The sequence below is a fragment of the Melospiza georgiana genome, chromosome 9 (assembly GCF_028018845.1).
Source record: "Melospiza georgiana isolate bMelGeo1 chromosome 9, bMelGeo1.pri, whole genome shotgun sequence".
NCBI lineage: Eukaryota > Metazoa > Chordata > Aves > Passeriformes > Passerellidae > Melospiza > Melospiza georgiana.
This window is the reverse complement of record NC_080438.1, coordinates 1,207,485-1,230,802: the sequence shown is the minus strand read 5'-3', so window position 1 is coordinate 1,230,802 and position 23,318 is coordinate 1,207,485. Positions and strand designations below refer to the sequence as shown.

The window sequence follows — 23,318 nt, the reverse complement described above, 5'->3', positions numbered from 1 at the left end:
CAGGGAACAGAATTCACCAGTGTGGTGCACTCAGAGCCAAGAGGCTCATCCTCATCTACCCCAGCAGCTCCCAACAGTGCAAAGCACAGAGCAGGTTGTAAATGGGAGTCAGGCCTTGGCATTTCTGGTTTCCTCCTGCATTTCAAAAAGGACATGTATGAAAGTTTACAAGTTTGTAGAGGAAATGGCTGTATATTTTCATTATAGATTCATTTGGGAGACAGCAACCATCCAGTGCCCTGAGGTTACACCAGGCTGGATGCAGCACTGGTCCATCTGAAAATGCCAGAAGTTCTTGAAACAATGTCTTCACCATCAGGGGATGTTAAACTGGGCAGAAATGCAGAGGGGAGGGTGCCTCTGGAAACATTTTTGACCCTTATATCTGAAAAGCATAGGGATGTTTTTGAGAATAGAAAAGAAAAAAAAAAAAAAAGAGAGGAAGCCAATTAAAACCTCTGCACAAACTGTGACTCACAGCCACCACTCTAGCTCATCATACCATAATTTAGTAAAACTGGCTTGTTTTTAAAGTTGATCTGTTGAGGTTTTTTTGTTTGGTTGGTTTCTGAGGTTTTTTTTAAAGGTAGACCTTAGAAATCCAAGGAGATTTACTTACCTCATCATGGATCCTTACAGGGAATCCATGACATGAAGAGTATGGGAGCAGGTGAAAAATGGGATAATGACTGCAAGGAACCCACAGAAACTCCACAATAAAATTTCACAAGGTATCAGCCTCTCTGCAGCAGCTCTTGGCAGCACACCCTGAGAGCAGCTTTACCATTTTGAGTCTAACAATGCCATTTAACTTAATTTGAAGTTGTACCAGTTCTACTTATGTTAACCTTGATGTTAGCCAGCACACTAACACTGTTTGAGTTTGCAGCACATTTAAAGAAGAGAGTTTGTAATTGAGAATTCAACTCCTAATCATAGCATCTAACTACTTTTCTAGGTTTTAAGGGATGAGGAGAAGATTGTCCCAGAACAAGAAAGCTCCAAAAAGTAGTGGGAATAGAGATTGTTTTTCTGCTTTCATTTTTGCCAGAATTGTTCCTTTTCACCCCAGTGCTGTTTCAATCCCTGTATTTCTGTGCACAGGTGGTTTTTACAGCCTATTCTTTGCACACAGTGATGGAATGAAGTGATGAGATATGATTTTTAATTTAAGTGTTTTACCAGAAATAGCTCAATCCCACAGTCAATAAAATGTCCTCTAGCGTAAGATTACACCTTTCTGCCATTCCCAGACAAATTTTCATAAATAAAACCTAACTGCACTTTGGAACAACTTCTAGTCACTGTCCTGGCAGAAGAAGGAGTTGCTACCCAGTTTAGCTCCCACATGAGAGACCTTTTAATGAAGAAGTCTTTAGTGCCTTTTATTGTAAATTGTGCTACTGCCAGATGTGATATGGGCTGGACTCCAAAAGCAAACTACCTGGAAAGCACCTCGCTGTGAGTCAGAGGGCCTTGTGAAAATCCCAGAGACCTCAGAGGAATGGAAAATTCACTCTGTCACAGCTTCCTTCGGAGGAGTTTCCCCCTCCATCCAAAGGCAGCACTGCTGCTTGCCCACTTGAATGGAGCACAGGAGTGCCAGTCCAATTGCAAGGGAGAATGAGGTGAAGGAACACCATTTGGACTTTATTTCTCTGATAAATGTGTTTTTCCCTGTAGTTTTGTCCTTTTCGATTTGAATAAGAAGGAAAAAGGCCATGTTACCATGGAGGGCACAGGACAGAGACTGGACAGAAATCCTGCCAATTAAACTTGCCTGCAGAACTGCTCTGCAGGGCCAAAAGTAAAGAACAATGCATGCATTTGCTATGATGTAATTTTGGTTTGGCAGCAGATTAAAAAAAAATTCCTAAATGCAAAGTAAGAGGATGTGAGGGACAGAATTCTATGTCTAAGTGAACAGTTTTGGTTAAAATCATACAGGAAGGTTCTAAAGCATTCTTGAAAATACTTTGGTAATTTCTGTGTGTGTTATTTGTGGAAATTATCTGCATTTCAAAAGAAACTGGAAAAGGTATGACTTCTGTGCCTCAGAGAAGGAAAAAGAATCCCAGCTTGTACTGGTGGGAAAGTTTCTCCATTATGTTTGATAAGGATCAGGTTTTCTTCTAAAGGCTCTCTCAATCCAACCAGCATCATAAAATTACAAACGTTTGCTTCAAATTATCTTAAAATTATGTTTCTCTGCCATTTTCTGTCCTTTCCAGAGGCTATAGAAGCACAGAAATGCAGTTCATCTGTAACTCCCAGATGAGTCTGTCAATTGTCTTTGCAGATTTTACAAACTTATAAGACCCAAAAGGAATTAATTGTTTTATTACTATTATCCATAAAAAGAAACACTCCTCCTTCTATAATTCACTGCAGCAGAGCTCTGCTTTTGCACAGCATCTGCAGGCTGTTAGTTTTGCAACTGCAATCTGTAATTGCAAAAACATGTAATTTAGATAGGGCATGTGAATCCAGCCCAGTAAAACCAAAAAGGATTTAGTCCAGATTCTCTGCTTCTCTCACAAAACACTAACTGAAACTTTCTATGCTTGTCAGCATGACCTCAGGTCTTCTACAGAAGACAAATCCTGGACTGCCAGAGTTGCTGCTCTGCTGGAGACTGCCCCAAAAAGTGCCCAGACCCCCACGTGCAGAGGAGGATGCTGCTATCAGCTAACACAGCTTTTCTGTGGCTCTGCCTTTTGCAGCCCAGCCACACAGCACAGAGGCAGCCAGGGCACAAAACCAGCGCAGTTCCACGGGCACACTCCTTAGAGGGGAGTGGCATCTCTTCAGATCCCATTCCCATGAAACAGAAGCTGCATGGCTAAAGAGAAATTGATGCCAGGCTTTCTCCACATGCTGGCTCAATGTAACACTGCAGTTCCAAATCCATTTGCTAATACAGCTGTCCCCTGCTTTCTCTTCCAGCTGACTTCAAAGGACAGTGAAGCACTAGAACACTTTGATCTCACTTTGTGGTGAGATCATCCTGAGAGCTCTTCAGAGCCCACTTGACAATGCCACAGCCTACTCACTGCCAGCAACAGCCTTCTTCCACACAGGAGGCTGGACCAGAGCGCTCTTCTAAGCAGCATTTCCAGCATCCATAAGGACTTGGGCTCAAATTTTCAAGTCTGTCAAGACCATACTTCTACCTTGCCTTTTCCCTGACTTGCTCACCTCTCATGGAAAGACTGTGTGAGAAAGATGTTGATAGCAAGCAGGGTTACAAAGCTATCAAAGACAGCAATCAGGGTTAAATACACATGAGAAACATTCAGGAATAGCTACACAAGCTCAGGAAAGGTCACACAGCCTGTGACTGAATGCTCTTCTGGCAGAACAATTTCATTTCAAGGCAGGAGAAAGGATGCTTTCTTACAGCGCAAAAATGCCCACACATGCAGGCAGCTGGGGATTCAAAAGAACTTTAAAATCCTAATCAGAAACAACTGCTAAGTAGAGTCAAGACTTCAATTATTTTTAAAATCAAGGCAATTAATTTGATCACAGTGTGTTCAGTCCTACAACACATATGGCACAAGAGCCAGCCCTAATCTGAAATTACTGTCTTCTTGCCTTCTGCAGCACCAGAAAGAATTCAAACCTCCCATTCAAGCTCCACACTAATGCAAGACAGCTGCAAGCCAAGAAGTAGAGCACTTGCAGTTGTCAGTGCAGCAGACTGGGCATCTCAGACAGCTCAGCTAAGGGAGCTGAGACAGTCAGAATTTGGACACAAAACGCAGGATTCAATCTGAAGGGCAACTTTTATTAAGTGGATCCAAGCACGTTCCCATGCAAAGGAAAATGTTATATATATTACTGGTGTACAGGTGAATATACATTTAAAGCTTCAAGTAAAAATACTACTAGACTGCAAAACTTCATTTTACAGAAGCTGTTAATTATTCTAAAAAGTGTGCACAATAGGCAAATTTGGCACAACAGGACCCAACTGTTCATGAGCCCAAAATCTGAGCACACATAGACGCATTCTTGAGTTGAACACTTGGGATTCACCTTAAAATATGTTTTACTGCCTGCAGAGAGAACATCCATGTCCTTTGCAGTCAGGATATCAGGTACTGGATTCAGATCTGGTTCGAGGGAACAAAATGACAACTGCAGCTCACATCTCACAGTCATTGTGACTTTCTCCCTTTCCTGATCCATCCACTGATCTGTGATTGTTGTCAACTTGCTGAAAATATATTCACTGGGAGGGGTAAATAAACAAATTGAAAGCAAGGCTAATGACAAGAGTGAATAAATTAAGTCTAAATTAAACTCAGATCAAACCCACTGTGAGCCATACTCATTATAGTTGTTACCACTTTTATAATAATATTTATTTTATTTTCATTATTAGACTGGTTTTATTTTACAAGGTGAACATTTTTTTTTCTCCAATTCTCCTCCCAACTGGTGGGGAGAGAGGGCATGAACAAGTGGCTGCCTGGTTCTCATTTAATGGATGGGGTTAAGCCATGTTACTGCCCAAGAGCACACAGTGGCAGCTTGATTCACATCTGCAGCCAGAGAGATGCTGCTTCTGAGAGCACAGCAGATGTACAGGAAATTAGCAACAAATCTTTCCTAATTGTGGAAGTTGCATCAATTACACAGAAATACATCAGAGGACTGGAAAGTCTGGGTTAGAAGTGTTTGCTGTCCCTCAAATTCTTGGAAAAGGCAACTAACCACGAGCTAAGTTTCTGGGGATCTCCTCCTCCCCGCACCCTTTAGCCTCATATGCTCAGGGTACCTGAATCTCTCTCTAAACCTCTATGAAGTTAACTCCAATGAGATGGAGCAAGCAAGAAATGATGTTTTAGGTCACCACGATGATGGTCACAGGCAGAAAGCTGTTTTATAAACAGAGGCAGTACTTTTACTAAACTGCCTTGGACCTGGTTTGAGAATACAGATCTCATTTGCATTGCCAGTACCTGCTGGGTAAAGCAGCTTTGAAAGCACCTTTCCATGGAACCTGAAGAATTGGCTCCTCTGATTTCACTGCTGAAAGCAGTTTCTCCTTCCTTGCAAATCATGCCAAAGCTGACTAAAACAATACCTTTTAATAAATATGATCATCCACAATGCAAATGCCACTGCCAAGAACACAGCAACACGGGACATAAGGAGAGAAACGCAAAGAAAACACAGAAATAAACCTGGACAGGGGGCTGGCACACTCAGGCCATGGCTGGGGCTCCAAAGCCAAGCTGCATTCTGTTTCCCTAAAACTGCTGGTGCACAGACAGCATGGTTTGAATATCAGGATGCAGTGGGCTGAATCCAAATGCAATGGCAGCATTTTCAGCTGTGCAATGTGTATTACATTATGGCTGCTTGTTGGAAAGATGTTTCTCATTCTGCAGATCCCAGGCAATCTGTATGGCTAAGGATTCATCAACTATTAATAGCTTCTTCTAATTAAAGAGGTATTCAACATAATAATGTTAAAGAAGTTATTGCCTCTGTTACTAATAATCTCAGTTAAGAGAGTATGAAGATGAAGCTCCCTTTATTTTTTTTGCCTATTGGTTTGTATTTAGCCCAGCCCAATGAACTTCCTTCTTTTCACATTTGTAGCTAGGTTTCACTTCTAGGTTTCACTTCTAAATCTCAATTCTGAGTCCAGATTTTTTGCCAAACATCTGCTCTGTTTGAATTTCTAGTCTTGCTGAGGAACGCATAAATCAGTTTTTAGAAACAGAGATAATTTTATAAGTGAAACAGTACTATAAAAAAAAAAATCAGCATTTTCCCCTAAAAAGAACCCCTCAAACCAAAACAAGAAAACAATCTGATGGAAAATGGTCTTAAAAGCATATATAAGGTACAGGACTAACTCTTACTTGGAAGCAAAAAGGATGCCTGACACTGAGGATTCTTCATTAATCACCCTCGAGCTACCTGAAGTGCCCTTCAGAATGCCTGGGCACAGCCTAAGCAATCTGATCCCTGTGACCACCTAAAACAGGAGGGTCCCTTCTCCTTCCCTGCCAGCCTCTGGCAATTGTCAGACTCTCCTGAAAGTGCCCTCAGCTCCTCAGGCTGTTTTCCCCCCAAGATAATAAAATAAAATGGCCCTAAGAGAGACCTGAGTACTCACAGCCAAGGAACTGGCATGGACAACAGGAACCCTCCTTTCTGGTGCTGATAAACCATGTGAATGACTCACTGGTCTGTAGCCTTAGAAAGTCCTGGGATCTGCTCATGTAGCTAGGGAAGAAAATGAATCATCCAGTTTTGAACAGTGTGAGAGTACTACAGTGCTGTACAAGCCATCACACAAGCCACCTGCACTTGTCCATTGTACAGCTGGTAGAAAACAGCAGTTTCCACAGAAAAAGCTTTCCTGCGTGACAACAGTTTGCTTGGATCCTGCTCTGAGGCCTGAGAATGGATAAACAGAGGTGTGAACTGGTGCATGAGCACCACACTCCTTGTCCATCTCCTGACACCATGTGAGTAACCGCCTGTCTGCCACAGCAATTGAATTAGCAAGATCACAGGCACCAGATTAGATGAAAGAGAGGGAAAGGTCAGCTTTGGGAAGATAAAAACGTGGGGATGCTTGCTTGCACGCCACTCAGAAGACATCAGGCTGTTGCTTTCAGGCTGGGGCTGTCTCTCTTCCTGCAGAGTAATGTGTTTTCTTCTATCACTACTTGCCAGCTCTCCACCACATTTAGAACAGAATAGCTCGAGCAAATAAAAGCCTTTCATCTCCCCACTCAGGGTGAGATTAATTTTTTCCAGGTTTAGCTCTCTCACAGAGTTGTCTGGGCTCCTTTTAAAACTTACAGAAGGAAAGGCACTTCTGGAAAGAAATCCACATTTAGGTAGCTGTTTGGGATAGGTGGGGAAAATTGAGAAGAGCTTTTCTGCCTCCATTTAGCACAAAAGGAGCCTTGAGTGGTGCTTGAGAATTTGTGGTGCCTGGTAGTCCATAAAGTAGCAACAGCAATCTGTGAAATTTTTTAAGAAAGAAAGTCAGATGCAAAGAAATTAAGAAAGAAAAACAGAAGTATGAGAGGAACACTGCAAATTAAGCAAATTTAAGCCTTTATCAGTCCACCTCTCACTTGACATGTGCCAGCAGCATGTACAACTACAGTAAAGGCTTTTGCCTTCAATAGTTCTAATGAGGTACATTTTGCTAATGGAAGAAGAAGTCTTGAGTTAATTTCCACATTTTCTACAAACATCCTGCAAAGTGTGACGCAACCATATCAGAGAACCACAGAAACCCTGTTTTCATAAATGTGGGTTTTAAAAATGAAATGCCCTATTCACAACATTTCACCAAGCCACTGGAGTTTTCAGCTTTTTTATTTCAAAATACAAGGGACTTTGAGGTCAAAGAAACCTCTACCAGAATTCTAATCACAGAACAAAGATGTGAGGAATGATGCCCGAGAGGTTTTAGATGAGTATATATCAGTGTCCTCTTAGACACTGAGGGTACAAATACTATGGCAAAATAATTGATTTCACTACATGGTCAGCATCAATTGCATGGGCACTTTTAAAATCACCTAAATTATGCTTCCATATGAACCCTCCCTTCTTTTCTTATTACTGTACTGGTTTTAATTCTACACAAAACAACTGAACATCTTGGACTCACGGTGACTTCTGCAAATTAGCAGAGGTACTGAGCACTCTGAAGGCACCAATCTAAACCTTCTCTTCTAGCTGGAGGGCAACTCAGCTTGCCATTAACCAGTTTGACATGTGTAGTCACTACTTTCTTCGTTACCTAAACTCATCAACAAAAATACCTTATCGTGCTGGTAATGTGCAGGTCTACAGCAGAGCAAGAGCCTGAGGCTACTGCCTCCTGCGGGGTGTGCTCCCTTTCACTTCCACTCCCTCCTGCCCTCTGAACCTCTCGTGGCTCTGCAGAGCTGTGCCTGACCCACACAGAGGCAGTGTGAACTCCAGGCAGTCCCCAGGCTGCAGATCATTCCCCTCTGTGCCTCTGACCCCACACAGATCTGTTTGCAAGCACACCAAGAGCATACACAGCCCTGTAACAACTGCACATGCCATTACTGGGAGGGAAACCCAGACCAGGAGCACAGTAACACATCCTCTGATGGGCCAGATTCAACACTGTAACTTCCTACAAGCCCAGGCAGCTGGACCAAGGCTTTGTCAGGGCATTTTCAATCACAAAAAGCACTGCAAGCAGCTAGAGGTGATTTGTAACAGAACTGGACAGAAGGTGCCACAGCTGAGGTACAGGGCTCTGGTTTTTGTCTTTCAGTGCACACTAGTCTTGTTCTAAGATGCCTGTTTCCTAGGAGAATTAAGGTACTGGAAGTGACTTTTATAAACAAACAGGTAAATTCTCAAGTCAACCATCAAGATTTGGAGAGACTTAAGTCATAAGGATATCAACTTTGATTCATGTGAAGAGGTTCTACTCTGCTGGACAGTGCTGGTTAGAACTGCCAGGAGAGCAGAGGAGGGATGGAGAGCTGTAGGGGATTAAATGATCATCACTTGAGAACTTACAGAAGGTCAGGTTCTTCTCTCTGGCCTATCCTGCACTCTTTAGAGGCACATGTGTGCATGACAACGAGATTGAGGGACAGACATGCTTTTTACATGCATTTCTTACATCCCTTTGACAAGTGCCATTCTGTGGGCAATATCCTCCTCCTGGACTGCCATACCAAGCCAACACCAACCAACCCTACCCTGAAATGGAAATACCCTGTCACAACATTGCCATTTACCCAGCTGGCTTCACACCCTTTTTTCAGCATTGGTAGTACCACACCTGTGTTTAGCCTCAACCTAAAGTTTCCTTCTTGTTGTGTAAATGTAGTTCTTTACACTTTCTTTCATTCTCCTAGAGCTGCAATTACCTGATTTTGCCAAAAATTTACACCAAGCAAATGGCTGCATCTGTTGCTTTTCTCCAAATGACAGCACGTTGAGGTCTACCTTCATTTTTGTACATGTTTCCCTCTGTTGGCACTTTGGAAATTGAGTGGGAAGAAGGAAGGGAAACTTCATGCCTGGATTCTATGCAGCACCTCTGCTGCCTGCTGGAGAGTTAAGGCTTACAGCTGGTTAGTAAATGCCAAACAGATGGACCAGCAAAAGGAAAGAGAAACCCAGAGTGTTATTTCCTTGATGTTAAGGAGATGCCCTTCTGAAGATGGTGGTCCCAGATCACCTAAGACAGCAGATTGGTTTTCTTTCAGCTGCCTTTTCCAGGAGTCACCTGTCCACTGATTGTCTACTGAGTTCCTGATGAAAAACAGCAGATCTGAGTGCTCAGGGCTGTTCTTAGAGAGGAGAAGAGCTCCACACTGATTTCCTAGAAAGGAGATTAAACAAGGGCTTCCCAGATGCTAACAAGTGACTCAATCTAAGAATCTCCAAGCTGAGGAACAGCTTGGGAATGTGCACTTCTAGAGTCTCAGAGGAGAGCATTGTTTAACACACAGGAGCCTGGCAGGACTCAGATCCTGAGAGGAAGGCCTGTGCACCTTCCCATCTCTCCAAGCACAGCTCAGACCACTTTCCTCATAGTGGATATAAGCCTCTTTGAGACAGCTGACACTTCCAACCTTGTTTTGGATAGTCACGAAACCAAGGAACCGTAACAATCACTTGTGCAATACTTGGTGGCCCTTTGCCAAGCAGCTCCAAGGGCAGTGGCCCATGGCATTTAGCAGGCAGGCCACTCCTCCACAGCATCCTCATGCTGCAACACACTGCTCGAGCTGTGCACATGCACCTCCTGCACAGCTTTGCCTTCTCTCCATGAAAAACACTGTCAAGTGCCAGAATTATTCACAGGCACATTTTAACGTTTGCAATCAAAACACAAAGAGGATTTCCTGAACAGTGGTTTCCAGTGTGAAGGATCTCTTAGCTTAGCCCATGGCATTCTGAATTCCTAATCACTAACTCAAAGCCTGACAGTCTCTATTAAATGTGCTGGCAAAATTGGAGTTCATCCAGCTGCAGGGTGAAGAGCAAAGCCGTGCCAGGCATGAGGCAAAACGATCTCTTCTCACACCCATCACCATTCCAGTAGATAGACCACAAACAACTAGGAGATCCAGAAGCTGAAAACAAGTTTTATGTTCCACTTTCAAGCAATTTCAAAGCCAGTTTAAAGATAAGAATGTAGAGTGAATTCTATCACACTTCTTGTCCTAGGAGGGTCAGCTATTCAAAAATAAAACCTGGAAGCTAGCAGAGTTCTATTCGGTCCAGTGGGAGGTGATGATAATCTGCACACACTCATAACAGCACCTGGGCTCTTACTTCATAAAATAAGCTTTGTGTGCTGTCCAGCTAAAAATCTGGAAAAAGGATTAATTCTAACTGGAAGCAAATAACTTCATCTGACCAGAATTAACTCTACATGTGTGCCTAAGATTTTAAATAATGCTCTCAAATGTAATGCTGTAATGATTAATATTCGCTAAAAAGTAGGACACTAATGAAACCAAACCCATCTCTATTATGCAAGCTTTACTTTTATACGGAGTGCCAGATATAAAACCAGAAAATGAACAGAAAAATATCACTAGTCCGAAGCCGTGGAAGTGTGAAGTTCAACGAAGAAAGCCAGCAGGGGTACTTTCAAGTGCTCTCTGCATGTAGTCATTCAAGGCAAGCAAAGTATCATGAAGGTCATTTTTTCAAGCAGTTCACTCCTATCAGATTCAAGTCAGTGTCTTACTGGCTACTGCAGTTCCAGAGATGAAGGGATCATTTATGTTTCTGTACGTTTATGGCTCAGTCAGCATCGATCCCACAATTAGATACTGCTACAGATCATAAGCAAGAGCCCACCATTCCCTTCTGGGAACTGTTCAGAATAATCTGAGTAAAATTTTCTACAATGAACATCATGCTATCACAAAAGAAAAATGTACTATTATCTGGCATAAGTAAAGTATTATTAATGCATTATTGAACTTGGGTTATTTCCTGAAGGAAGGGAACTGTTTCAGAGCTCCGTATTTTCACCACCTGCACTGATTGAGCACAAATTAATTGTCTGTGGATAAACTTGTGCTCCTGCTCACTTTGTGGGTGGCAATTGCCTGTTCTGTACTCTTATTAGTGCTGTTCTGTACTCTCATTAAGTGAGATACTGCTGTCATTCCTTTACTGAGACAATGCCCACTATATAATCACATCTTCCTCCCACGCTTCCCAATTATACTTCTCTAGCCTATGTCCACACCGATTTCATAACCAGCGGGACTTTTACAGAGGTTTTCCAAACCCAACAATCTTCCTTTCCTTCTTGCCCACAGCTCTTTGTCTCTCAAGCATGCAGCACATTTTAAATACATGTATGCTATTACTGGTCACGTCTCCCTGCAACCACTTTGGGTTCTGGAGACATTTCTTGCAGCATGTTTTATTTTCACTATAATTATCTGCAGTGTATGTTGTCCTTCCAAATACTAGTTTAAAAATAACAAAGTATTAGTTAGATCTGGGATGTGTAAAGAAATTCAGTGATGGCATTAATATGATTAATGAAGTTCCAGCAACCATAGAGAAGACAAACGAATCAAGACTATACACACAAAATCCAACAGGAGCTTTTGCTTCATGCCAGACATATTTGAGTTGACTTTCCTGCCTCTGCTTATACATCTGTCCTCAACACCACATCAATTCTTGACTCTATTTGGAGGACAGTGGGGTTCAAAGGGACCCAATGAGATAAAAATCAGAGCGACTAAGCCTTCGCTTCCAAAATGCCTTGGGATAGATTCCCAAGTAGGAGCAGCTCTCCAAGCAGGAGCTAAGAACAGAACAAAGGAAGCAAAATCCCACTAGCTGGGACAGGCATCGCTTCCCTTCTCAGAAACACCATTCTGCAATGCTGCTCTGGTCCCTCCTGCTTGCACCTGGAGCTGGCTGCTCCTCTCTGCCTCCCACCCCCACACATCTGGGATGTCCCACCGCCTGCTCCTTCTCTTCCCCCTCCTCTCAGGCTGCTTGTTCTCCACAGCACACACACACCTCTTTGCTGCTTCGCCCCCCAAAGGATGTCCTCAGTGACAAATGATGACCTAGTCAGGTTTTTTGGAAAATAGGAGAAGGTGTTGACAGAAACACTTTTTAAAGAACTGCTGGCCTTTAGCTGCAAACCGAAATTAACTTCTTTAGAGTGTCCTTTTACCTAACTTGCATACACAAATATTTTGAGAATCCCAGGACAGAGGTGAGGCCATTTGTGTTCTATAGACCAACAAAAAATTTAGACTTCATTTTGGATTGTTAGATTTCTCTCTGGAGGTTTTTAGACTAAGCTCTAAGATGCTACCAAAAGCAACATCTTCCCCAGCTGAGTAACAGAAAGAGCACAGAGAAACCTTCTCCCCATCACCTCTCCATCCCTTTGAAAGTCACCTCTACCTCCTCCCCACCTACCTGAAATATTCCATATGGAAAGGAAGACAGTTCAACAAACAGCAGAAACAAAAACAATGAAGCAAGCTTCACTAGACACCGGGGATTTGGAAGGAGAAAATTCCCTGACACAGAAAGAATCCAAAGTCTGGCCAGAAAAGATGGAATTTGTAACAAAGAATACAACAGGCCAGACTAAATTTTCACTATCGACACTTAGATGGAAACAGGAGGTTTTCATAATGGATTCTCAAACCTGAAAGTCAAATACAGCTGTAGTTTGACAGAGGCTGACTCACTGAGCTTCAGGGCATGCTGAAGCACAATCACACATTCTGTTTGCTTCCAAATTCTCCCAGAGAGGCATGAACCGGCCTCACAGAGAAGACAGGATGAAGGGTGAGCTCTGCTTTGAAAAGGACAGACAATTTTATCATGGATACTATGCCCTAAACCTCAGTTCTTTTACCACATATTATTCTCAGCATATTTATAAAATATAAGACAAAATCTAAAAAAATCTCACAATCCTGTGATAAAGTAACCTTTTTCCTCTGAACAGCTACTAAGGTCAGGCTCCACAGGAAAAAAAATCTGCATATTAACTGACAGCAGTTGCAAATCCACAGGACTCAAACAGAAGAGCTGCTCTATCTCTAGATAGATAGGGCAGCAGGACTGTGTGGGTCTAATCAATGCATCTGACTGAAACACCGAATTACACACCCCAGTCTGCAGAAATCCACAAAGAAGTCAACAGCAGAAAACACTAGGTTCAGTAAAAACCACCCATTGTCAAGTGCAACAAAGTAGGAGGAAAATGTATGTTGGGACTGAATTTCTGGCTGTGAAACATCATCTGACGCCAACTTCTTCTAAAGCAGTTTTCCCTGCAGGATGTTGATGGCATCAGGAGTGCAGTGAATTGGAACCTGCCTCATTCAAATTATTGTTGCCAGCAGTGTGTGCAGCACAGCAAACTGCTGCTGCACAAGCATGTCAAAGCCAGCCTTTATCATCTTTTGCTTCCTGAAAGTAACAGATCATCCCAAATACAATTATATCATCTGAAATACAATTAGCACAGGACTGGCTTATTACCAACAGAAGCACATTTCAACTTTGCTCCTAGCAAACAAAGAAAGAACAAACGTTCTGATTGAAATTTGGCTTAATGATTTCAGCAAAAACTTGTTTGCAGAACTCGAAAAGCTGTTAAATGCTTACTGCAGATGTTGGCTTATAGGACCAGAAATTTACTTTCATAATAAGAGGTTTCCCTGAAGATCTATGGTTTATGGCACTGAAGCAGAAATTTATAAAGCCAATTCCTGGTCTTACAGAAGCTGGTAAAGGCTTTGCCATTGATTCCCTCCCATAGGGCCAGCATCACTCTTTCTCTAAGAAACAGAAACCATTTAATATCAACTTTTTACTACATTCTATTGTAAGATACTCTGTATGCACTGCAACAAATGCAAGTGGGAAGCTTTTATATTAGAAGACATTTCTGCTTTCAGATGGAGAAGTAGTGAAAGGAAATGCCAGAAATCCTCTGAACTTCCCAAGTGAATTAAACTCTAAACTTTGTTTTCCTTAAGAACAGTAATTACATTCTTACCCTAAAAAATGTCACTGTCCTTAAATAAGCCTGCAGAGATGTCATCACTGAGTGAACCTTCCAGGATGGAGAAATCTACTCCAAGTTGTTTAATCACTCCAAGTTGTGGGGACTCTGATCCTAACCACACAAGGGTGGAACGATCTGAAGCAGCATTTAGAGGCCAAAGTAAATTGGATGGGATTTGTTTTCTCCAATGATTTAGTTAATTACTTTTCACATTAAGCTAGCTATTCAGGTAATTCTAGAAACAATTGCAAGGCCTGAGCACTCCGTGGAATCAGGGGGTTGGCAGAGCAGCAGACTCTTGTTTAAAATGACATTACAGATTCCCCTGATAACAGCAACAAATTAATTTCTTTAGACCCAGAGCAAAAGCTCTGCTTCTTCCATGGACTCGCTGATCCAAATGCTACTTTATTTTCCTCTCTCCTCCTTAAAAAGGAAAAAAAAACCCCATGTAAACTTTAACTGTAAATATGTGGACCTGCAAGCCTTCCAAGACAAAGGAGAGAAAATAAAATTGATGAGATCATGGGAATCTCAGTCTTACAGGTAGCAAGCATCAGCAGAAGAACATGCAGTGTGCAACAGCTTGGCTACCCAGTCCTGCATTTCCAGAAGTCTTGGCCGAGTCCTACCATGTAAGAGGCAGGGATAGCCCTAGCAAATCCCATTTTCTAGAAAATCCAAGGAACTCAGGGCATGGCTTCTGCAGTGCAAGTGAGAACACACAAAAAATGTTCCATTTTATCACAGGCATCCAGGAGAAATGCTGGGGTTTGTGAGGCTGCAGAGCAGGAAATGGGGACAGAGGATCCAGGGACATCAAGTGGAAAGGAACTCCCGACAACCACAGTCCACCTTCCACTTGGAGCACAAAAACCAGAACCACCCATTCCCTGCAACTTTTAACTACATGATTCTTGTTCTGTTTTTCATGTTACAGGGCTGTGACAGCTTATTAAGTATGTGGGAGTGTCTGCATGGCAAACAGCGAGAGAGGAGAACAAAACATTTCATCTCCAGGCCTTGGCTCCTCACTTGGACAGGCACAAGCAACACAAGTGAACTTTGGGACAGCACTGGGGGGGAATCAGTCCTCTCACAGCTCCTAATCAGTAGGGAAAAGGGAGCTGTGGTCCAGAGAAAATGAAGTCAGCAATCCCCAGGAGGAGGTGAAAGGGCACCTTCCCAGGCTGGGGCCCTGCTGATGGCACCCCTCTGGCTGTGCAGGAGTCCTTTCTTCTGCACTCACAAAAGAATCTAAGCAAATCATTGAAAAGTGCCTCAGGGCAGAGCTTGCTGCTAGATCAGGTTTGCCCTGTTTAAACAATAAATGAGGTAATGCACGAAACTGCCTTCTATTTGAGGACACTTCATTCACAAAACAGAAACACCAAAAGCTTTGCAACCAAATAAACTTCATAGATGGGTTTAAAAGGCCCCTGCACCCCTCCCAGCAAGAGAGCAGAGCAAGCTGTAGGGATTCTGTGGCACAAGGCACACTGCTTCCAAGGACAGCTCTGTGACTTGAAATGAGAGCTGACAACTTCCAGGTCGTTAACCCAACAGTGTAAACAGGACCTGTGGACATGTACATGCATTCAGGTGGGCTGGAGCAATGGCCCCAGGTGCAGAAGTCTACAAACACTGCTCTGATTTTTGTTCAGAGTTTCCAGGAAAACTTTTACTCTCTGCTCCCTTTTCCTCATCCTCAGGATATGCGGAGCCTGGTGCTGGCTATATTTGTGTTGCTAGCTGAAAGAACAGCAGAACATGCCAAGCATTTAATAACAAAATTCCAGCCTTGTGACACAACCCAGTAATCCCAAGACTGGAACCTAACCTCATATTTCTGCTCAGCATAAAACCTTAATACTAAGAAGAGCACTGCTATTTTTATTTTGCCTGAACCTTTTCTACAGAGGTGCATCTCACAAGTCAAGAAACCTGCTGTGTACCAGGTGGAACAGGGCTGTATTACCTATGTACCTGTGGCATCTGTAGATTGGTGATTATGACAACACAGGAGCTGCTCAAACTAGCTGTGCTGATCTGTGTGTTCTTGCACAGAGCTGGTTTTAGCTGGGTGAGCTGCTGTCATGGCCACTCCTGGTGCCCACTACCTCAGGGCTCTCTCGGGTCACTCCTCTGAAGAGGAAACAAACGGAGCTTTGCAGGGTCCTGGCAGGATCACAGCTGGGTGTGAACATGCACAGAACAATTCCCATCTAACACCCCAACTGCAAAATGGCAGGGCAGGAGGCTCAGCAAGGCCCAGGGTCAGCCAAATGTGCATAACATCTAATGACTCATCGAGACCTCTGCAAAAGGGAGGAAAGAAGTTCCTCCAACTCCAGGTTGATGTTTCAACCACTGTCTGCCTTGATCATTTCCATCACCAGATCCCAACCAGCTTCTCACTGCTGCAGCTGTCCTGGCTTTGACACTAGTCAGGCTTGCAGTGCACAAAGTGCCATCAGACACCTGAAATTCCATTTTATAACAGCTTTTACCACCAGTAACTGTGCTGCAGATGTGAGGCTGTGCCTGACAAAGCTACAGCACAAGCCTCTGGTCTATCTCAGCACAGATAGCAGGCCCCCTCATCTGTGCCAACTTACAAGTCACAAAACAGCAGAAAAATTGTGGCCCTGCACGCAGTTCTGTACAGCTGCAATATGTGATACATAAAACTGCAAATGCAAGAGTTTTAGGGGAAGACAGAAACTGTATTGTGCTAACTAATGATTTATGCAGAGGGTATATTTGTTCCCATACTCAGAAGCAGAGAAGGTTTGTACCCCTTTTAAGTAGCTCTAATGTGTGCTGAACCACAGAGTTCATGCAATTTTGGGCTGTCTTGCACTATAATGTTCCCTGCAAAGCTCTTTCCATTCCCAATATGACGGGCATGTTTTACAAAGACCATGATCTGGCCATGTTACTTGTAAAGGACACAGAGAAGCATAATTTCAGAAGAAACACAGTTACCTTCAATCTTGCCTAAGTCATCTTTGGTATCTCTGCTAGAAGCAATCTCAGGGACCTGAGTAAAAGGCCAGCAGCAGCCCCTGCGACACTTACTCTGCGGAATGACACCACATAGAAGGTATCTTCCCTTCGGTGAATCGCTTCAAAGAAGTTTTGATAGCTCCTTGGAGAGGCATAATACACTTGCAGCTCATTCCCTGAGTTCCTGCTGAAATAAAGAAGGGCAAAGGTAATTATTTTAGACAAGACAGTTAATTTCAGTGAGACTTTGGAGACCTGCTTTTTAAAGGAACTCCAGCTCTTCCTCCACTGAGAGAAGCTTGAGGAACACAGAACACAGGTGAAGGCAATGAAACTACTCAGTACTTTTTGAAAGTTCAAGGTGTTTCAAAGGTCTTACTGTGGCAAAGTTTTCCAGATTTGTTTTTGTTCATGCTTCTGAGGCCAGCAAAAACCTGCTTGCTAGCTCAACAGGAAAAAAAGGTTTCAACCTAAAGTGTCTGAAAAATTGTGATGACTTCTGAAAATAAATTTAAGGATAAAATGTCGTTCTGAAATAAAATATCAAACTATTTAGTAATGAAATAATTTTCTTTTACTGCTAAGAATCCAAACCACTGAAACTGAAAGAAGTACAAAGTTAAGCATAAACAAAGTTTTTAATTCACTGTCAAATGACAAATTCACCTTCTTTCTCACTCACATTTTTTTTTCTTTTTTTTCTGCTGTGTCCTCTTGTCAACTCTAAGATTTTTCCCCTGGTCAACTCCAAGGTTTGTTCTTGATTTCAATTTAGACAGAGGAACAAAAATAAGATATTCACATAATTCTGGCTTATCTTTTCCACGGTTCTCATCTTACACATGAGACACAAGGAAAAGATGCTCTAAACCATTCTAAGCCAAAACACTGGCCAGCCCTACAGTCATGGTACTTACCCACTGTTTATCTTGGAAAGGTGAGAAATTCCTAGCATATACTGCTATCATTAATACTTCCCCAATCCCATTCCAAAATAACTTATTTAATCACACTGGAAAGCTGTACTCAGGGAAACCATCAGCTGGACCTTCAACCTGTCATTTTCATTTCCTCCACTTTAATAGCACACTGTGTGTTTGCAGCAAGGACACTGACCGGGCATCCCACCCCTCCCAAGCTGTCTTCTGCTGACCCAGGTTTTGAACTAGGAGGGCTAATTTAGATTATTTTAGTATGTTTATAAAATATAACAAGGCACAAACCTATCACCAAGAGATTTTCTCAAGCAGCAGTAATAACAGGCTGTCACCATCTCCTCTTCCACTGCTAACCGAGTCCTGTCACAAGGAGAAGACTGCAGCTGACAGGGCAGCTGCCCTTTCATAGGACTGGGAGTGTAAGTCCTGGGGGATCAGGAGCAGGCAGCTCTACTCTACACATCCCCTTCTGCAGAACTGTGCATGAGAGGACTCAGCTCCTGTCCTTCACACACAGGAAACAAAGGCTGGAGCTCATCTGAGCTTGATTACTCATCCACAAAAATACTCAGGCACAGCAAGTCCCTCCTGAGATGGAGCATGGATCTGGGCTGTGATGAAAGGCATCACATCTGAGATGGAGCATGGAGCATGGAGCTGGGCTGTGATGAAAGGCACCAGCACTGGAGCTGGGCTGAGATGGAAGGCACAGCACTGCACATACAACACATCCTGAGCACTGACACAGGCTACACAGAGTTGTGTGCTAGCCCACACTCCATGTGACACAACAAGAACCTGAAAACCAGCCACAGGACAAAACTGCCCCAAAGCACTTAGAAACCACAGGGTCTTTCCAAAGCTCTCCTGGTTGTGTAACACACCAAATATGAGCGATACCAGGGGCTTATTGTAGGTACACAGTTTGTGGTAATTGGGAATGGGGCTGTGGCCAAGCCTCATCCCTAATGGGCTACAACTGTGAAAAGCAAGTGAACAGTATTGAAAGCAATGAGAAACCAATCACAGAAGGGAACAGAGGGCACACAGGTACAGTGCATGAACAATGAGAGGTATAAAAGGTTGGGCTAAAGAACAAGAGGGGCAGATGTTTGCAGCCTTCTGAAGTGATATGTCATTCTGTACGGGCAGACACACGAAGCCTTCTGATGTGAGATGGTGTTACTCTGTAAGGGCTGAAGCTTTCTGAAATGGTAAGATGATACTCTGTGTATCATGGCCATCTCAACTGCAACATGTGCTGCGGTGTATGACATACTGCAAGGCAGGACATCACATCTGCCCATAACCGCTCCACCAAAGGGAGGGAGTAGCTCCAGAACCAAAAGCAGCTGCAAAACTATCAGTTTTTTAAGTAACACTTTTGCATATTACGAGAAAGCACCATCTTAAATTGTGTATCCCAAACAATGGTGCTGAACCTGGCCATTTATTGGGAGATAAAGAGAACTTTTGTTTTAAATCTCTGAAGGGCACTGCTTGTCATGCACCACAGAGCACTGGGATGTTGCACACAGGCTTGTTTTGGGAAGAAATGAAGCAGGACACAGTGCTTTATGCATCAAGAACCACAATCTTAACAGTGCAAAACTTAGGAAAATAACTGGAGAGTCTCATTTTGATACCTGAAGCCTTAAGAAGCACTCTTACATAAGCCCTCAACAAAATCACCTCTGAAAAAAGCTACACTATACTATAAAGAGATGAGGGGTGATTTTCTTTGAAATCATCTTAAATTTATCGCCTCCACAGCTCTGACTTCCCTGAAATTCTTTTCAATCCTCAGCTTCCTGATGGAATTACAATGGAGATGGAGGCTATCTCTTGTAAGAGAGGCATTCAGTAAACCTGAAATTAAGCCTTTGAGTAGGACATTGGACTAGAGATCTCCAGAGGTCCTTTATAACCTAAACTTCCCTTGATTCTATGATTTCATGGAGCACCAAATAGCTGGTGGCTCCAAGAGGAACTGGAAATCTGTTATATGTTCTTAGCAATTCCAGGACAGCCTCAGCATGCAGCTGCCATGACTCACCAGTCCTGTTCACATAAACATCCTTAATCTGAAAAAAACCCCAAAAATCTCACTTCCTTTGGAGCACAACAGATGCATGATGTTTCACGCTGTTTCCAATAATCCAGATAATGTTTTTTTCAAGAGTAATGCAAGCATGTATATTAAACTGCCTTATGGCTTGAGGCTTGTTCACCGGTGCTCAGTTGAAGCAGCTATCCTTCATCTGCCTGTAGAACTCAAAAAGCTTTTTTTTCCTCTTGTAAGTCAAGATGTATCAAAATTTGACAGCCTGTTCTCCCTAACATTTGCTTGCTCTTTTCCCCCAGGCTGATGCTGCTTTCAAAGCAGCAGTGCAAACAGGAAGGCCACAGCTGTCTTACTTGCCACAGCACCATTTCAGGTGGTGTTCTCACCAAAAAGTGCCCTCCATACTCCGTTCTGCTCTTACACTCCTCTTTGGCACTTCAAAGCAGACACTCTTCTAAACAGTTTCACACAGAGATCAGGAGAGAGAAACTTTGTTTCCTAAATCTTTTCTGTCCAGTACTTTCCAGGGAAGAGGGGCAGGATAGTTATGAAGAGGGGTGGGCAGGGGACATCAGGAAACTATCCATGAACATGCTCCAGTAATCACCAGAGAAAAGTCAGCAGATGGAGACAAAGAATGCAAATGAGATACAATGGCACTTTAAGTTCATCATACCAATTTGGTGCTGGCTCTACCCTTGAAGATAGTGAGAGAAACCTCTCCCTTACCAGACTCATGGCTCTTTGAAACCTTCTTATAAACTAACGATGTTCTCAGAGTCCAAAGTCTGTTCCCCCTGTTTTTCCCTAAATATTCAAATCTGTTTAGAAAGGGACTCTGGACAGCAAAGCAAAGATTTTCTTAGAATTCATAGCTAGAAAATCCCTGGAAGAGTACAGCTGTGATACAGGGGTCCCTTCAACTGTAATATAAATAATTAGAAGCTGTTATTTGCTAAGGGAGAGAATTAGACCAAGAAAAGTAGATGTATTTGGCTTAAGAACTCCGAGAAGATGAAAATGGTCATTCTTTACCAACTGGTTGGTGAAAAACTAGGTTACCAAGTAGAAAGCAATAACAAAGGAGCTGTTCTGCCTTACCTGAGACTGGTGTCTGTGTAAGGCATGGCCATTAGCTGGGAATCTGCTTTGTCACTGAGGGACCTCTGAAAAAGGGGAAAAAAGAAAAGGTGACACAAAGTGAAACCAATAAGCAATTCTGTGGTTTGCCACTACATTAAATACAACACACAGAATGGGGGGCAAAGGTTAATCAGCACCCTGCACCAGAAACGTGCATTTTTCCACTGAAACATGAGAAACTGAAATGGTCATCAATCAAGTTGGAAAAACAAAACCAGCAAGATTTTAATACAGCCAAATTTGAAGGCAACATTCAGAGACAAGAAAGGGAGCTTGGCATCATAGACAGCATTTCTAAACATTCTACCATTCTGCTCTGGACACAGGTGAGAAGGATCTCAAGTTTAATACACAACACTTCTCTAGAATACTGCAGTCTTTCCCGCATTGTAATGCTCTGGACAACCGCCCGCCACAACATTGCTACATCTAACCAATTTAAATACTTTGAAAACTCATTGTCTTAATTTCAGCCTTAATGTAAGTATGCCATCTAGATAAAAGAGATTTTAAAAAATAAGAAATATGAGCACAAGTCTCATAATTCTGTAGTCATACCAAAAAAAAAATCCCTCTGGCAATAATTTAAACAATAGAAATATTTCAACAAAACGAATCAGCTGTCACCCTTAACAGTGAGTCAGATGAATGTGCTGTAGAGGTTGTATTTCTCTCCACTAAGCAATTGCTTATCCTTACAGAGAAGCCCTAAAAAGTATAACAATTTATTTACTTTTAGAAAACGCCGAACACATTTTGATGGCTGCAAAAAGCAATTCAAAACCCTGAATCCAAGAGCACGAACGGAAGAACAAATCCGACGATGCAACAACCAACCAAACGGAGCAATTTAAAATGGGACGTGTTGGCTGCCCTGATCCCAGGCACGACGGCCACTCCTGTCTGTGACGCCAGGTGCACGTGTAGGGGGGGAGTGCCCTGTGGAATGGGATTTTTGCTGGCGTACCTGCGGGACCCGCGCTCGCTGCTGCTGCTGGCTGTTGCTCAGGCGCCGCGACCGCGTGCGCTCCACCTCGTGCCTGTGCACCCATCCTCGCAGCTCGTGGGTCAGCCTAGGAGAGCACAGCGTCAGCACACACCGCACACAGCACTGCCACCACGGTGCAGTGTTACACAACAGCTCAGCTGCCACGGAGATGATGCCTTGGGATTTTAGTTTTTATGTTTTTCGTGTATTTGTAATCCTGCAGTTCTTTAGCGTGTACACATACAGTGTTAGCTATCGTCTTCACATTTTGGTCAGACACATCAATTCCTCTCTAGGCCTGGGAATCAAAGACGCCTCCCTGCCTTAGGCCCTGAGAAACATCAACAAAAGTGAGTTGGGGGGGTGCAAACTTGGGTTAAATTACTTCATTACCTGAACCGGTAACTGGAAGATTAACCCCCAATATGCAAATGGACCAAACATGCAAAAGTATGAAAACAAATGACTGTCATCCATTTTTGGGTGTAGGCCCTGGATGAGCTTCGACTGCCCAAGGTGTACCTATTGCAGGCCTTTAATAAATACCCTGCTTTTACTCTGTTAGTCTTGTCTAGCCTCTGTTCTAGGTGGCCACTACAAGGCATCTGAAGATTACTATTATTTCACCTTATAATAACTTATTTTTAATACCACAGGAAGAAAATACAATTTTAAGATTTATCTATAAAGTATTAGATTCACGGGTGTTCCCACATAAAATAGATGTGGAAACACCCATTCTTTTGTCCTTTCTTTTGCCCAACAAACAGTAATTTTGAAATTACAGGAAGGACCACTTAAATTTAAAATCAAAAGTTGATCAATTCAAGACAAATTATTGATTAAGGATAAATTTTGGCAAATAAATCTGAGAGAAAGGATGGACAAAGAGAATGGAGATAAGGTTAGTGACTCATATCTACGGAAAAAGTGGAGCTAAGTGTTTTCGAACAGTGAAAAAAGAACATCTGCAATGTCATGTTCAGACTGCTTCTATCAGAAGTTGAAGAACAGAAGACCATCTTTTATATAACTCAGCTGGGAAAGGCTTTTAGCTGGACTTGATTTCCACATCACTAACACTTCTACATATGAAGTGACCTC

At 42.8% G+C, this 23,318-nt stretch overlaps 1 protein-coding gene across 2 annotated transcripts in view; it reads right to left on the bottom strand.

Annotated features, from left to right (window-relative positions):
- The window catches only part of ATF6 (activating transcription factor 6), a 72,494-nt gene that overhangs the window by 22,902 nt on the left and 26,274 nt on the right, over positions 1–23,318 (bottom strand). Inside the window, exons 12-14 of one of the 2 annotated variants that reach the window (XM_058030119.1) lie at positions 22,194–22,299; positions 21,185–21,249; positions 17,153–17,267 (exon numbers count right to left, since the gene is read on the bottom strand). In XM_058030119.1, coding sequence (XP_057886102.1) covers positions 17,153–17,267; positions 21,185–21,249; positions 22,194–22,299 — 286 coding nt within the window. The remainder of the gene's footprint in view (positions 1–17,152; positions 17,268–21,184; positions 21,250–22,193; positions 22,300–23,318) is intronic. The other variant, XM_058030120.1, reaches the window with a different exon arrangement.